Genomic DNA, 14004 nt, shown 5'->3' with positions numbered 1-14004 from the left:
AAATGCTAACCTACGAAATCGTCTTGCACTTGCGGCCGAACAAGAACTCATTTCGCTTTTGGCTATTTTGCAGGACTTTTTGCCATCAGAAGAGGAAGAACAACGCACTAGTAGAAAAAGAGGCTTCCATACGCCCCCATTAGTCCCCAAAACAATCGAACCGCGACAAAAGGGGCCTTTAGTCGCGGTTCGGGAGGAGACCCGCGACCAACTATCTGGGCCCAGCGCGCTCGGTCGACAGCTGGCGGACGGGAGAGGCTTTAGTCCCGGTTGGCCTGGCCAACCGGGACTAAAGGTCCCCGAAGGCCTTCAGTCGCGGTTGACCAGGCCAACCGGGGCTAAAGGCCCATCCAGCTGGCGGACGGGAGGGGCTTTAGTCCCGGTTGGCCTGGCCAACCGGGACTAAAGGTCCCCGAAGGCCTTTAGTCGCGGTTGGCCAGGCCAACCGGGACTAAAGGCCCATCCCTATATATAGGACTCAGCTCACTTCACTTCACTCAGCTCACTTCACAATTTTCAGAAGGGGGTGGTGGGTTTGCTTTTGGTTCCTCCTATGCACACAAGGTGTTCGGTGAAATGCCCGAGAGCCTGAAACAAACATGATATGAAGTGTCCGAGCCACACTTGAGCTTTCTCATTTATTTTTCCTCCGCGATCGCGGTTAGCAACTTGAACCTTTCATGTGTCATTGATAAAATATGCATGTGTGTAGTTCATTGTTTAATTTGTATTATTTCTAGCTAGTTAGTTTAACAAATGCATGATGGTTAATTATATACTTTATATAATAATAATGCAGATGAATCGGCAATGGATGTACGGTCCCCGACTCTCCGGCGAGTTCACTACGGGTTTGAAAGATTTCCTCGTAGTGGCAAATGCGAACAAGCAGCGAGGTTTTATTATCTGTCCATGTGCTGTCTGTAAGAATCAGAAGGGTTACTCCTCCTCAAGAGAGGTTCACATGCACCTGCTTCGGCGCGGTTTCATGCGAAGCTATAATTGTTGGACCAAGCATGGAGAAAGAGGGGTTAGAATGGAAGAAGATGAAGAAGGGGATGATATCGATGACAACTATCATGATCATTTCGGTGATACTTTCATGGAGGATGATGCTGAAGGTGGGGAAGGGTTAGGTGAAGGTGAAGAAGAGGCACATGATGAGCCCGCTGATGATCTTGGTCGGACCATTGCTGATGCACGGAGACGCTGCGAAACTGACAAGGATAGGGAGAATTTGGATCGCATGTTAGAGGATCACAAAAAGTCGTTGTATCCAGGATGCGATAATAGTCTGAAAAAGCTAGGCTGCACACTGTATTTGCTAAAATGGAAGGCACAGGAAGGTGTAGGTGACTCATCATTTGAAAATTTGCTGAAAATGTTGAAGAATATGTTTCCGAAGAATAACGAGTTGCCCGCCAGTACGTACGAAGCAAAGAAGGTTATCTGCCCTCTAGGTTTAGAGGTTCTGAAGATACATGCATGCATTAACGACTGTATCCTCTACCGCGGTGAATACGAGAATTTGAATGAATGCCCTGTATGCACTGCATTGCGTTATAAGATCAGAGGCGATGACCCTGGTGACGATGTTGAGGGCGAGAAACCCAGGAAGAGGGTTCCCGCCAAGGTGATGTGGTATGCTCCTATAATACCACGGTTGAAACGTCTGTTCATGAACAAAAAGCATGCCAAGTCGTTGCGATGGCACAAAGAGGACCGTAAGTCCGACGGGGAGTTGAGACACCCCGCTGATGGAACGCAATGGAGAAAGATCGACAGAGTGTTCAAAGATTTTGCAGCTGACGCAAGGAACATAAGATTTGGTCTAAGTACTGATGGCATGAATCCTTTTGGCGAGCAGAGCTCCAGCCATAGCACCTGGCCCATGACTCTATGCATCTACAACCTTCCTCCTTGGTTGTGCATGAAGCGGAAGTTCATTATGATGCCAGTGCTCATCCAAGGTCCAAAGCAACCCGGGAACGACATCGATGTGTACCTAAGGCCATTAGTTGATGAACTTTTACAGTTGTGGGCCAGACCTGGTGTACGTGTCTGGGATGAGCACAAAGGAGAGGAATTTGACCTACGAGCGTTGCTTTTTGTAACCATCAACGATTGGCCTGCTCTCAGTAACCTTTCGGGACAGACAAATAAGGGATACAATGCATGCACGCACTGCTTACATGAGACTGAAAGTGTACGTTTGGTTAATTGTAAGAAGAACGTGTACCTGGGTCATCGTCGATTTCTTCCCCGAAATCATAACGTAAGAAAGAAAGGCAAGCATTTCAACGGCAAGGCAGATCACCGGCCGAAGCCTGCGGAACGTACTGGTGCTGAGATATTTGATATGGTCAAGGATTTGAAAGTCATCTTTGGAAAGGGTCCTGGCGGACAATCAGTTCCGCGGGGAGTTGACGGGCACGCACCCATGTGGAAGAAGAAATCTATATTTTGGGAGCTAGAATATTGGAAAGTCCTAGATGTCCGCTCTGCAATCGACGTGATGCATGTTACGAAGAATATTTGCGTGAACCTGCTAAGCTTCTTGGGCGTGTATGGGAAGACAAATGATACAAAGGAAGCACGGCAGGACCAGCAACTTTTGAAAGACCCAGATGACCGGCATCCGGAATGGTTTCAAGGTCGTGCCAGCTACGCTCTTATTTTGAATGCCTGAGCAGTATGAAGGTTCCGTCTGGCTTCTCGTCGAATATAAAGGGAATAATAAACATGGCGGAGAAAAAGTTCCAAAACCTGAAGTCTCACGACTGCCACGTGATTATGACGCAATTACTTCCGATTGCTTTGAGGGGGCTCCTACCGGAAAATGTTCGAGTAGCCATTGTGAAGCTATGTGCATTCCTCAATGCAATCTCTCAGAAGGTAATCAATCCAGAAGATCTACCACGGTTACAGAACGATGTGGTCCAATGCCTTGTCAGTTTCGAGTTGGTGTTCCCACCATCCTTCTTCGATATTATGACGCACCTCCTGCTCCACCTAGTCGAAGAGATTTCCATTCTCGGTCCTGTATTTCTACACAATATGTTCCCCTTTGAGAGGTTCATGGGAGTATTAAAGAAATATGTTCGTAACCGTGCTAGGCCAGAAGGAAGCATCGTCAAGGGCTATGAAAATGAGGAGGTAATTGAGTTCTGTATTGACTATGTTCCTGACCTTAAGCCGATTGGTATTCCTCAATCGCGGCACGAGGGGAGACTAAGTGGAAAAGGCAAGATCGGAAGGAAATCCACGATATGTATGGACGGTCATTCTATGACTGAAGCACACCACACAGTTCTGCAAAATTCCAGCTTTGTGGCTCCGTACTTCGAGCAACACAAGAATATTTTACGCTCGGACAACCCGGGGAAGCCTGAATCCTGGATTAGAAAGGCCCACATGGAGACTTTCGGCAGTTGGTTGCGAAAACATTTAATGAATGACAATGATGTTGGAGATCAGCTGTACATGTTGGCCAAGAAACCATCTTCGACTATAACGATTTTCCAAGGGTACGAGATAAATGGGAATACATTTTACACCATCGCCCAAGATAAAAAGAGCACCAACCAAAACAGTGGTGTCCGCTTTGATGCAGCAACCGAGAATGGGCGAAAGGTCACATATTATGGTTACATAGAGGAGATATGGGAACTTGACTATGGACCCTCCTTTAAGGTCCCTTTGTTCCGGTGCAAATGGTTCAAGCTAACAGGAGGTGGGGTAAAGGTGGACGAGCAATACGGAATGACAATGGTGGATTTCAACAATCTTGGTTACCTTGACGAACCATTCGTCCTTGCCAAAGATGTCGCTCAGGTTTTTTATTTGAAGGACATGAGTAGCAAACCGAGGAAACGGAAAGATAAGAAAACGATCAGTACATCATGCGATGATCCAAAGCGCCACATTGTTCTTTCAGGGAAAAGAAACATCGTGGGAGTGGAGGACAAGACAGACATGTCAGAAGATTATAATATGTTTGGTGAAATTCCGCCCTTCAAAGTGAACACTGACCCAAGCATTAAGTTAAATGACGAGGATGCTCCATGGATACGGCACAATCGTAAGCAAGCAGGGACACAAGGGAAGAATTGATGTGTAATAATTTATTGTACCAAACTTTGTATTTGGTTGATGAATGATGTATCAAACCTTTTGTCAAACCTTCAACGGATTTTAAAATGAATTAGTTTTATTTTTCTGATTTTTTTGATATATAATTGTATTTTTAAGATTTTAAAATGAATTAGTTTTATTTTTCTGATTTTAAAAGGAAAAAGGAAGAAGAAGAAAGAAGGAAAAAGGAAGAAAAAAACAGAAGAAAAAAGGAAAAACAGAAGAAAAAAACAAACAGAAGAAAAAAATAAGAAAAAAACAGAAGAAAAAAACAGAAGAAAAAAGAAAAAAGGAAAAAAGGAAGAAAAAAAAGAAGAAAAACAAGAAAAAGGAAGAAACAAACAGAAGAAAAAAACAGAAGAAAAAAGGAAGAAAAAACAGAAGAAAAACAAGAATTTAAAATGAATTAGTTTTATTTTCTGATTTTTTTTATATAATTGTATTTTTAAGATTTTAAAATGAATTAGAAACAAAATAATATAAACTTTAATAAAATATATAAGTACAAACAAAATAAAAAATATGCCTCCTACTGGGCCAGCACGGCCTGAATACGACTAGAAACCCATCAATGGGCCAGGATTCAGGCCCGCAGAAGGCCCAGTAGGCCCACAAGCACATAGTGACAGAATAGGCCCGTAAGCCTGCATTTGAGAGGAGCTCGAAGTGGTGAGCGCAGCCGCGCTTATAAACCACTGTCGAAGCCTCTCGGCTAGCGAGGTGGGACTAAACATCCCACCGCACCGCGCCAGTTCCAGCACAACGCCTTTAGTCCCGGTTGGGGAGGCGGACCGCGACTAAAGGGTACCCTTTAGTCGCGGTTGTTGTCCCCAACCGCGACTAAAGGGTCTTTCTGCGCGGGAACGAAAGCGGCGCCAAAACCCTTTAGTCCCGGTTGGGGAGGCGGACCGCGACTAAAGGTGACCTTTAGTCGCGGTTGGTGTGGCCAACCGCGACTAAAGGGTACCTTTAGTCGCGGTCCGCCTCCCCAACCGCGACTAAAGGTGCGTCTATAAATACTGCACTTAGCAGTTTCGCCACTTCCCATTCTCCTCTCTCTCGACGCCGAAGCCCTGCCCCGACGCCGATCGACGCCGACGCCGAAGCCCTGCCCCGACGCCGACGCCGAAGCCCTGCGCGCCGCCGCCCCCGTCCCCAGTGAGCGCCGCCGCCGCCCGTGCCCTGCCCTTGCCCGCCGCCCGCCGCCCGACGCCCTGCCGCCCGCCGCCCGCCGCCCGCTGGCCCTGCCTGCCGTCCTCCGCCCGCTGGACCTGCCTGCCGTCCTCCGCGCGTCGGCAGAAGAAGAAGAAGGAAGAAGAAAAAGGAAGAAGAAGAAGCAGAAAGAAAAAGGAAAAAGGAAGAAGAAGAAAGAAGGAAGAAGAAAACAAAAGAAAAACAGAAGAAAAACAAGAAAAAGGAAGAAAAAAGAAAAAGGAAGAAAACAACAGAAGAAAAACAAAGGAAGAAGAAAAAAAGAAAGAAGAAAAAAAACAAACAGAAGAAAAAAACAAAAGAAAACAAAAAAAGGAAGAAGAAAAAAAGAAAGAAGAAAAAAAGAAAGAAGAAAAACAAAGGAGGAAGAAAAAAAAGGAAGAAGAAAAACAAAGGAAGAAGAAAAACAAAGGAAGAAGAAAAACAAAGGAAGAAGAAAAAAAGAAAGAAGAAAAAAAGAAAGAAGAAAAACAAAGGAGGAAGAAAAAAAAAGGAAGAAGAAAAACAAAGGAAGAAGAAAAAAAAAGGAAGAAGAAAAAAAGAAAGAAGAAAGAAAGAAGAAAAAGGAAGAAGAAAAAAAGGAAGAAGAAAAAGGAAGAAGAAAAAGGAAGAAGAAAAAAATGAAAACCAAATGAAAACCAAATGAAAACCAAAAGAAAGAAGAAAGAAAAAGGAAGAAGAAAAAAAGAAGAAGAAAGGAAGAAGAAGAAAGAAAGAAAAAAGAAAAAGGAAGAAGAAGAAAGATAGAAGAAAGGAAGAAGAAGAAAGGAAGAAGAAGAAAGAAAGAAGAAGAAAGGAAAAAGGAAGAAGAAGAAAGGAAGAAGAAGAAAGAGGAAGAAGAAAGGAAGAAGAAGAAAGAAAGAAGAAAGAGGAAGAAGAAAGGAAGAAGAAGAAAAAAAAGAATTTTTACTTAAAGAATCTTATTTTTTAATTCCTCCTCCTCTATGTCCCCTTAATCTTATTTTTTAATTCCTTTATACTTAAAGAATTTTTACTACATGCAGGAGTGACATATGGCGGACGATAGAACCGAGCCGCTTAGGGATCCGGAGGCTGAACGTTATTTAATGGGCATCATCAACAACGAGATTCCTTATGTGCCGGGCTCAGAATATGAGCAACAAGAGGATGTAGTCTCTTCTTATCCGAACCTTGATGGTGGAACAGAGATTGTCGATGATCAAGAAGGTGAAGGAACGGACATTGTCGACGGAGGTCAACCGTCAACAACCGACGATCTCGAATTGCAAGTAGCAACCACCTCCGGCGAGGTATATATATACATTGAGCCTCTCGTGATACAAACTTACTGATATGTGAATACATATGTATTAACGCGCGCGACTCTCTTTCTTTTTTTAGCCCTCCGGATCGAGTACGACAAAGCGTGGCAAATCCAAGGCGATGAAAACAGGAGAAACATATGCCATTGAGTTTGTCAGTGAAACCGGCAAGCCCCTACAGCACACCTCAAAGTTTATCAACCAATGCGGAGTCGTTGTTAGAGACAACATCCCGATCACCGTCCAGGAATGGAAGGAGCCAAAGAAGGCACGTCTTGGTTTCAGTTTTGTCGACAAGAGAACGAAAAAGGATTGCTGGAGAAAGCTTATGGAACATTTCATTCTACCTCCGGAATACAACAAAGTTGATGAATTCGGTAACGAGGTTCCGGGTGGACGTCAGAGGAGGAGGCTAGTTAAAGAGTTCGCTCTTCAGAAGATGGGCGAAGCATTCCGGAACTTCAAGAAAAATTTAACCCGTGACTATGTCAACAAGGGCAAGACTCCGGATTTCAATGGACAACATGAGAAACTGAAAGATGATTGGCCAGAATTTGTGAGGCAAAAGCAATCGGAGCATTTCAAGGAAATATCAAAAAAAAATAAGGATAATGCGAGTAAGAAAAAGTTCCATCATATTATGGGGCCAGGAGGATACCGCCTTTCGGAGCCTAGGTGGCAGAAGATGGAGGAGGACCTGAGGGTGCGAGGAATCCCTCTAGGTACAGAGGGATGGGACCCAAGGGCCAAAAGCTGGTGGTACGGGCATGGGGGATCGCTAGACCCGGAGACAGGGGTGTGTGTTCACCGGCAGAGACAGTTTGCTCCCACCCAAGCCCTTATTGACGCAATGACCCAAGCTCAAGAGGGCTTGATCAAGTTCAACAGAGAGAAAGACGCACTGACAACAGCCCTCGGGAATGATGAACACGGAGGACGTGTACGAGGCAAAGGCAAAGTTCCGTGGAAAGTAGGGTTTTCCCAGGACAATGACCCGTACTGTTACAGAAGCCGTAAGAGAAAGACGGACCGGGATGCAGATCTTATGACGAAGTTTGCATCGGAACTCCATGAGTTGAAGCAGACCGTGCATGAACTAGTGAAAGAAAAATCGGCTGCAGGGCCGCATGAAGATCATGAAGCGGATCGCGGAAGCCAGCAGCGGAGAAGCAGCGTGGCTTCCACGGATGCCCCGCCTGGTGCTAGTGCACCGATGATCGAGATTCGTGCACCGGAGCCTCACTACCCCGTGGATGATGTAAAGGAGATGAAAGAATGTGATCTGCATTATCCCGTGGGGAATGTTTCCACGAAGGTAGCTAGCGGCAGTGCTTTACCCTGTACACCTGGAGCACTCCACCACAACAACCCCATTGCATATGGCTATGCTCGTGTCACGGTGGAAGACATAGTCCAAGGGTTTGAGGACCTGGAGATTGACAAACCTACACCCGAAGGGGAGAGAAGACTTGGAGATGTCAAGCGCCAGTTCATTCTATGGAAAAAGAAGTACATAGTGTTTCCAGGCGAGGCGCCAAGGCTAGCAAGTCCACCCCCTCCGATGGTGGTGGTGGTGGTGGTGGTCGTGGTGGTTCACCTACACCTCCTTCACGCCATTCGACGCCGTCCCCCGATCCACAACCTTCGGCGGGTACGACGCCCCCCAATCCTCCTCCGGCGGGTAAGACGCCCCCCAATCCACCTCCGGCGAAGAAGCGGAAGCAGGCGGACAGCAAGGAAACCCGCTCCTGGACTATTAACCCGGACCCTTATGTACCTAAGACCACAAGGGTACCGGAGCCATCACTGAAGCCTCTCCTCCCAAGGCCTGGGGAACTTAGTGAAGCTGAAACCAAATTGGCCGCGTCTGCTGATTATGAGAAATGGAAGGCGGATATGAAGGCGAAAAAAGAGCCTGAGCCCAAGCAAGTATTCACTGAGAAGCAAAAGAAGTGGGCTAAGGATTTTTTGACGACACCGTCCCAAGCCGAGCTGAATATGCCTGACGACTATGGACATGAACTTCGTAGGCAAGCAAAAATATTGAAGGAGGAGAAAGAAGAAAGTAAAAAAAGCGGGAAACAAGTTGACCAGCTCGGGATGCAGAAGAAACAATCGATCCCCCCGCTCATAGTGAAAGCCGGTCCGGAAGAGGACCCCGAGATCATAGCAGCTGCGGCAGCACTTGGATTGACTGTACCGGGTGCCATGGAACAAGCGTCCGAGATGGGTTTGACTCTTCGTGCCTTGTTAGGCCTTGAGGATGCGCCAGTATGTGAGATAGCATTACAATATGTGCGGAATGGGCCTCTCGTCGAGCCTGCGCGGGAAAAGAGTCTACCACCACAAATGCGAAATCTGCTACGTTGGTACAAGCAATTCATAACATGGGCCGACAAAGAATATGTTTATGCGGATGTTACAGATGAGCATCACACCAAACGGTACTCTGTAGAAATTCATATGAGTGAATTGTTCCAGCTGTTCAATCTGCGTGACCTCGACAAATCTATGCTGAGTTGCTACGTTCTGTAAGTGATTTATTTCTACCTCATCTCGTTCTTCATTGCCTGCACTATATATATATATATATATATATATATATATATATATATATATATATATATATATATTGTCCTAACTATATTGTTGCGTACGCTATTATGCAGATTGAAGATTTGGGAATGCAAAATAAGAAACATCCATGATGTTGGGTTCATTGACCCACATATCGTTAATGGACATGTGTTACAACATCATCCCGAAGACGTGGAGAAAGACATGTACAAGTTTCTTAGAAAGCATCAACTCAAAAGTCATATTCTATTTCCTTACCATTTTGGGTGAGTGTTTCTCTCTTGTGCCCATTCTCTTTTGTTTACTCCATGCATGGTATGTCTAATCGATGAGTTATGCATGACTGTGCATGTAACGTGCCCGCAGGTTCCACTGGATTCTGCTAAATATTGAACTTCACACCTCCAGAGTTCTAATCATGGACTCTATGGATTCGGATCCAAAGCGTTGGGCCGACATGAGAAAAATGCTGCAAAAGTAATTATTTTCAATCATTTGAGCTCTATATCGATCAGTCTCTTTCGTTCATTTCCTAATATCAAGTAACTAATAACTTCCTTATTCATTTAATTTTCTTTGCCCTGTAGGGTTTGGAGACGGTTCTCAGAAGAAATTGTCGGTGAATTCAAACATGAGCTAGATTTCAGAAGGTTAGTTAATGTGGATAAGCAGCCACCGTGGACCAATCTATGTGGATACTATGTTTGTGAGAACATCCGGAGACACACCACGGAGCGGAAGGCATCGGATAGCGTGCGGACCGCGACGGATAACTTGCGGAGGAGGCTTAGTCCAGAAGCTTGCTTCCGACCAATTCAAGAAGAATTAGCAGGATTTTTCATGAGGGAAGTCATCAATCCTAAAGGAGAACACTATACCGAGGACGAAGAAATTTATATGCATACCGAGATTGAAACTTGTACGAAGTTGTATATGGTCATCCATCCTAATTGTGTATGGAAACTTGTTCGAAGTTGTATATGGTCACCCGAGATTGAATATATATTATATATTCCTCTTGAATTCTTCTTGTTTGAAATTTCATATGCATGTATATAGTAGCGTAAAATATGTGTACTGAAACTTTATCAAAATTAAAATAAAACACAAAATATAATATAAAAGAAATAAAACACTCCAAACTAAAAAGAAACCAGGTTTAGGGGGGCTAAAACCCTAAACCTGCGGAGGAGCCCTTTAGTCCCGGTTGGCCACGAGAACCGGGACTAAAGGTCCTCCGCCCCGACGGACCACGGGCGCCCACGTGGACGGGCCTTTAGTCCCGGTCAGCCACAAACCGGGACTAAAGCCTTTAGTCGCGGTCCGTAAGAGGCGCGACTAGGGGGGGGGGGGGGGTCTTTAGTCGCGCATATTTAGTCCCGGTTGCACAGCCGGGACTAAAGGCTGTTGCGAACCGGGACTAAAGGGCTTTTTTCTACCAGTGACGGTTCCTAGTTGGGGGCAGTGACGTATCCACCAAGCATGCCTACGACGTGCTCATGCACAGGCCGGGCATTGATTTGATCGCTCCTCTAATTTGGCGCTCCAAGGCTCCCTAGAAGCTTGGCTTCTCTTCAAACACAGGCTCAATACTAGGGAAAATCTGGCGCACAAGAATATCATCTCCTCCAACTTGTGACCAAGGTGCCTACAGCTTCCTGAAGATACGATCCACCTCTTCATCACATGCCCTCTGGCGGACAGAGTGTGGTAGCGTGTGGGTATTGTTCGTCGACTGCGGACATAAACCAGTTGTGGGACGCTACTCTCCCTCGACACTTGCCTCCCAAAGCTTGGCCACTTGTTCTGCTTACACTCTCATGGAAGATCTGGGCTGCCTGCAGCGACATGTTATTTAGGTACATTGACCAACATTCTGTAATAAACCTTAGACTTAGATCTCTAGTCACATCATATCATGAAGACGAGTGACATGGAGGACGTCTTCTCGTGGCGTTCCTACCTCTCTGCACGTTCCACCGTTCCCTTGTAATTTATGTACTTTGCTGCGTCGGCAGACTTTGAGTAATATATTCAGGTGGGGAACTCCACCCACCCCCCAGTGATTCTCAAAAAAAGAAAACAATGTTGAACACGAGCCAGGGGCACTCAGCAAAGTTGATGCGGTGGCGCGGCCGTTAATGGGCCGCTCCGTCTATGGTGTAAGTTTGGCAAGTTGACACATGGCGAAACTCGGCAAAGAGCGACTCTTTGCGGAGTTTCCGATGATAAGCACTCGGCAAAGTAACTCACTAACGGAGTGTTCCTGGCTGAATCTTGTTCGCCGGTACTCGGCAAACACATTGTCGAGTTGTTTCCGACCTTTGCAGAGTTTTCTAGGCACTCGGCAAAGCTGTGGTTCCCAGTAATGTGCTATGTCGTCCTAATAAAGCTTCCCCGTAGAAAAAGCTAATAATAAAGCTCAGGGATCATGTGGTGCAGATCAAATTTATGTGTCTAATGCACAACCGTAAATGTATTAACATTACGCTAAATGAGTAATTCTATAACATTAATTCATAGAGATAGATATATAAGCACATGAATTATACGATGGACGGGCACACATGCAATGCAACCGGACATCACAGGCGCCGTCCCAGCCTGCTACATAGGCACGCACGCATGTACCATATTTATTTTTTCTTGAACAAATCAGAGTACTCCCCTTTTCATTGCTTCCATATATATATGGGCATATCTGGCCGATCAATCAATTAATGAAACTGGACGAGGGAGCTGTAGGTTTTGTTGGGCTTCCAATCGATGGGGATGACCTGTTCGGCCACGAGTGTCTTGCCGGACTCGTTGGTGACGCGCAACGAGAATGGCCCGTGCATGGGGTGGTGGGCATCCATCCTCCAGATGGATCCCCACGACTCCTTCATGGGCACCCACTGCCCTGTTGGAGCCATCTTACTGCCATTCGGTCGCGACTCCATGATGTCCAGCTGCTTCACATCGCCATCGCCGTCCTCATACTCCACCAGGATTGCCATGTAGAACGGGTTCGACCCCTCCTCCACGTGGAACGTCACCGTCAGCCCCGGATACTGGCACGGCACCCTGCGCAGCCATGTCACTCACCGGTGTCAGTATGTGTCGTCTCACAAACACACAATATCGTCTAGCTCTCGATCTCAATAAGGTAAGGAGATGGGTATGATGCTGACTGGCATTATCGGTAGGTGGGTGTGGTACCTCTTGAACTGCATGTTGATAATGCCGGCGTGGCGGAGCTCGTCGTTGCGGCCGTCCTTGGCCATGGCTCCGAAGGCGGTGCCACTGAGGTCGAAGTGGTAGCGGGAGACCGGGTAGTAGTTCATGTCCGTGATGATCACCGTCTTCGGCACGCCGGAGCACGCAGGGTGGTCCGACTTTAAGCACCTTATCTGCATTTGCAGTGCACGATGTTACAGGCTGCACATAAACAGATCTATATCCTATATGAATATTTCTGAATGCATGCACGTGAATAATGATGGCTAAAAAACAATGTGTTGGTAACATATTGGTTTGTAAAAATAAATAGATTCCAGTGGTACTCCCTCCAATCTATATTAAATTTTGCTGATTCAGTATTAAATTGTACCAAATCAGGGATAATTAATATGGATTAGAGGGAGTAACATAATTGCTTGCAGGTGTATAGTAAACTAATGATAGCGTAAGGTGGGTCGTATCGTACCTGATAGCAGGAGCCGCAGCCCTTGCCGTCCTTGAACAGCGGCTGGTTGCCGCAGGAGGTCATGGAGGAGAAGGGTGGTAAGTTGACGTTCTTGAACCCGCACGCGCCGCCGTTGTCGTCAGGCCCGGCACCACGGGGCGCGCCGTACCATGTCGCCTTGGCATCAAGCCAGCTGGAGTTGGCCGCAGAAGGAGCCGCGTGGTGCTTGGCGTAGCAACCATGGGCATGAGTGACGAGGATGCAGAGGATCAGAGCAGCTGCGACCGCAATGGAGGAGGATGCCATCGCTGGCTCTTGTGCCGGACGGCGCTGTGCACTTTGCCGTACTTATATATCGCCGACTGCCAGGCAAAAACTGGTAGCAGCGCCCACAGAGACGGATATTAATTACATAATATATTTGCTTTTAATTATTATTATTTGAAACTTGCTTTTAATTATTTCATTTAATCAATTTAATAGAGAAATCAGTCTGTATCTACAACACTAAATAAGAATATATGAAAATATACCGTATATGTTGACATTAATAAGCTTGTTAATGTGAGAACGCGGCGTGGGCTAAACTGGCTTGTTATATAATACTTTTCTAAAAAAGAAAAAGAAAAATTCTATATGTACATATCGCTACCTCGTTTTCCAACTCACTGCACCTGTCCTCTCCAACGTCGTCGTTTAAAGTGGCAATTGGAACAGAGGAGTAAGTGGGACGGCTGACTGATGATGGCCAAGATCGTCGACGATCATTACGACGAAGAATACCATGGTGTCTGAGCATTGACAGCCAGGAGGCCTCACTTCTGACTTCGGCAAGTTTCGGCCCTCATTTCTGTGGAATACGTACGATTATCAAGATGTTTAGGGCTTCATTCGTTTCGTGCTTCTGATAGTATTATGCGAGCCCTTTGCGTTAGTTGTTCGAAAAAGTTGAGGTGTGTGTGATTTTCTGCTCAGTTTAGTTAGGCCAATAGATCAACTTTCTGGTTTTTCGATTTAGGGTTGATCAATGTCTCCATAATTAATGGCCCTGTAGGGAAAAATTGTAAAGAGTTTGGTGATGTACTAATGATTAGTGTACTCTGCTTTTAGATTGTAGTACTATTTAGGGTT

The 14004-nt window shown here is 45.9% G+C and overlaps 1 protein-coding gene across 1 annotated transcript; it reads right to left on the bottom strand.

Annotated features, from left to right (window-relative positions):
• Positions 1 to 11705: 11705 nt before the first annotated feature.
• Positions 11706 to 13200, bottom strand: LOC109754108 (expansin-B7-like). Its single transcript, XM_020313038.4, has 3 exons — positions 12895 to 13200; positions 12408 to 12598; positions 11706 to 12272 (listed from the first exon to the last, which is right to left on the bottom strand). The coding sequence occupies exons 1-3, from the start codon at positions 13177 to 13179 to the stop codon at positions 11924 to 11926; spliced, it is 825 nt and encodes a 274-aa protein (XP_020168627.1). The 5' UTR covers positions 13180 to 13200; the 3' UTR covers positions 11706 to 11923.
• Positions 13201 to 14004: the final 804 nt, after the last annotated feature.

The sequence above is a fragment of the Aegilops tauschii genome, chromosome 3 (assembly GCF_002575655.3).
Source record: "Aegilops tauschii subsp. strangulata cultivar AL8/78 chromosome 3, Aet v6.0, whole genome shotgun sequence".
Taxonomy (NCBI): domain Eukaryota; kingdom Viridiplantae; phylum Streptophyta; class Magnoliopsida; order Poales; family Poaceae; genus Aegilops; species Aegilops tauschii.
The sequence above is the reverse complement of the archived record's forward strand: the minus strand, read 5'-3'. Positions and strand labels throughout refer to the sequence as shown.

Coding starts and splice junctions, on each gene's coding strand:
- LOC109754108 (XM_020313038.4), bottom strand. CDS start 13,179: ATGGCATCCTCCTCCATTGCGGTCGCAGCTGCTCTGATCCTCTGCATC. Junction 12,599..12,894: donor GCTGCGGCTCCTGCTATCAG/GTACGATACGAC, acceptor CTGCAAATGCAG/ATAAGGTGCTTAAAGTCGGA. Junction 12,273..12,407: donor ATCAACATGCAGTTCAAGAG/GTACCACACCCA, acceptor ATGGCTGCGCAG/GGTGCCGTGCCAGTATCCGG.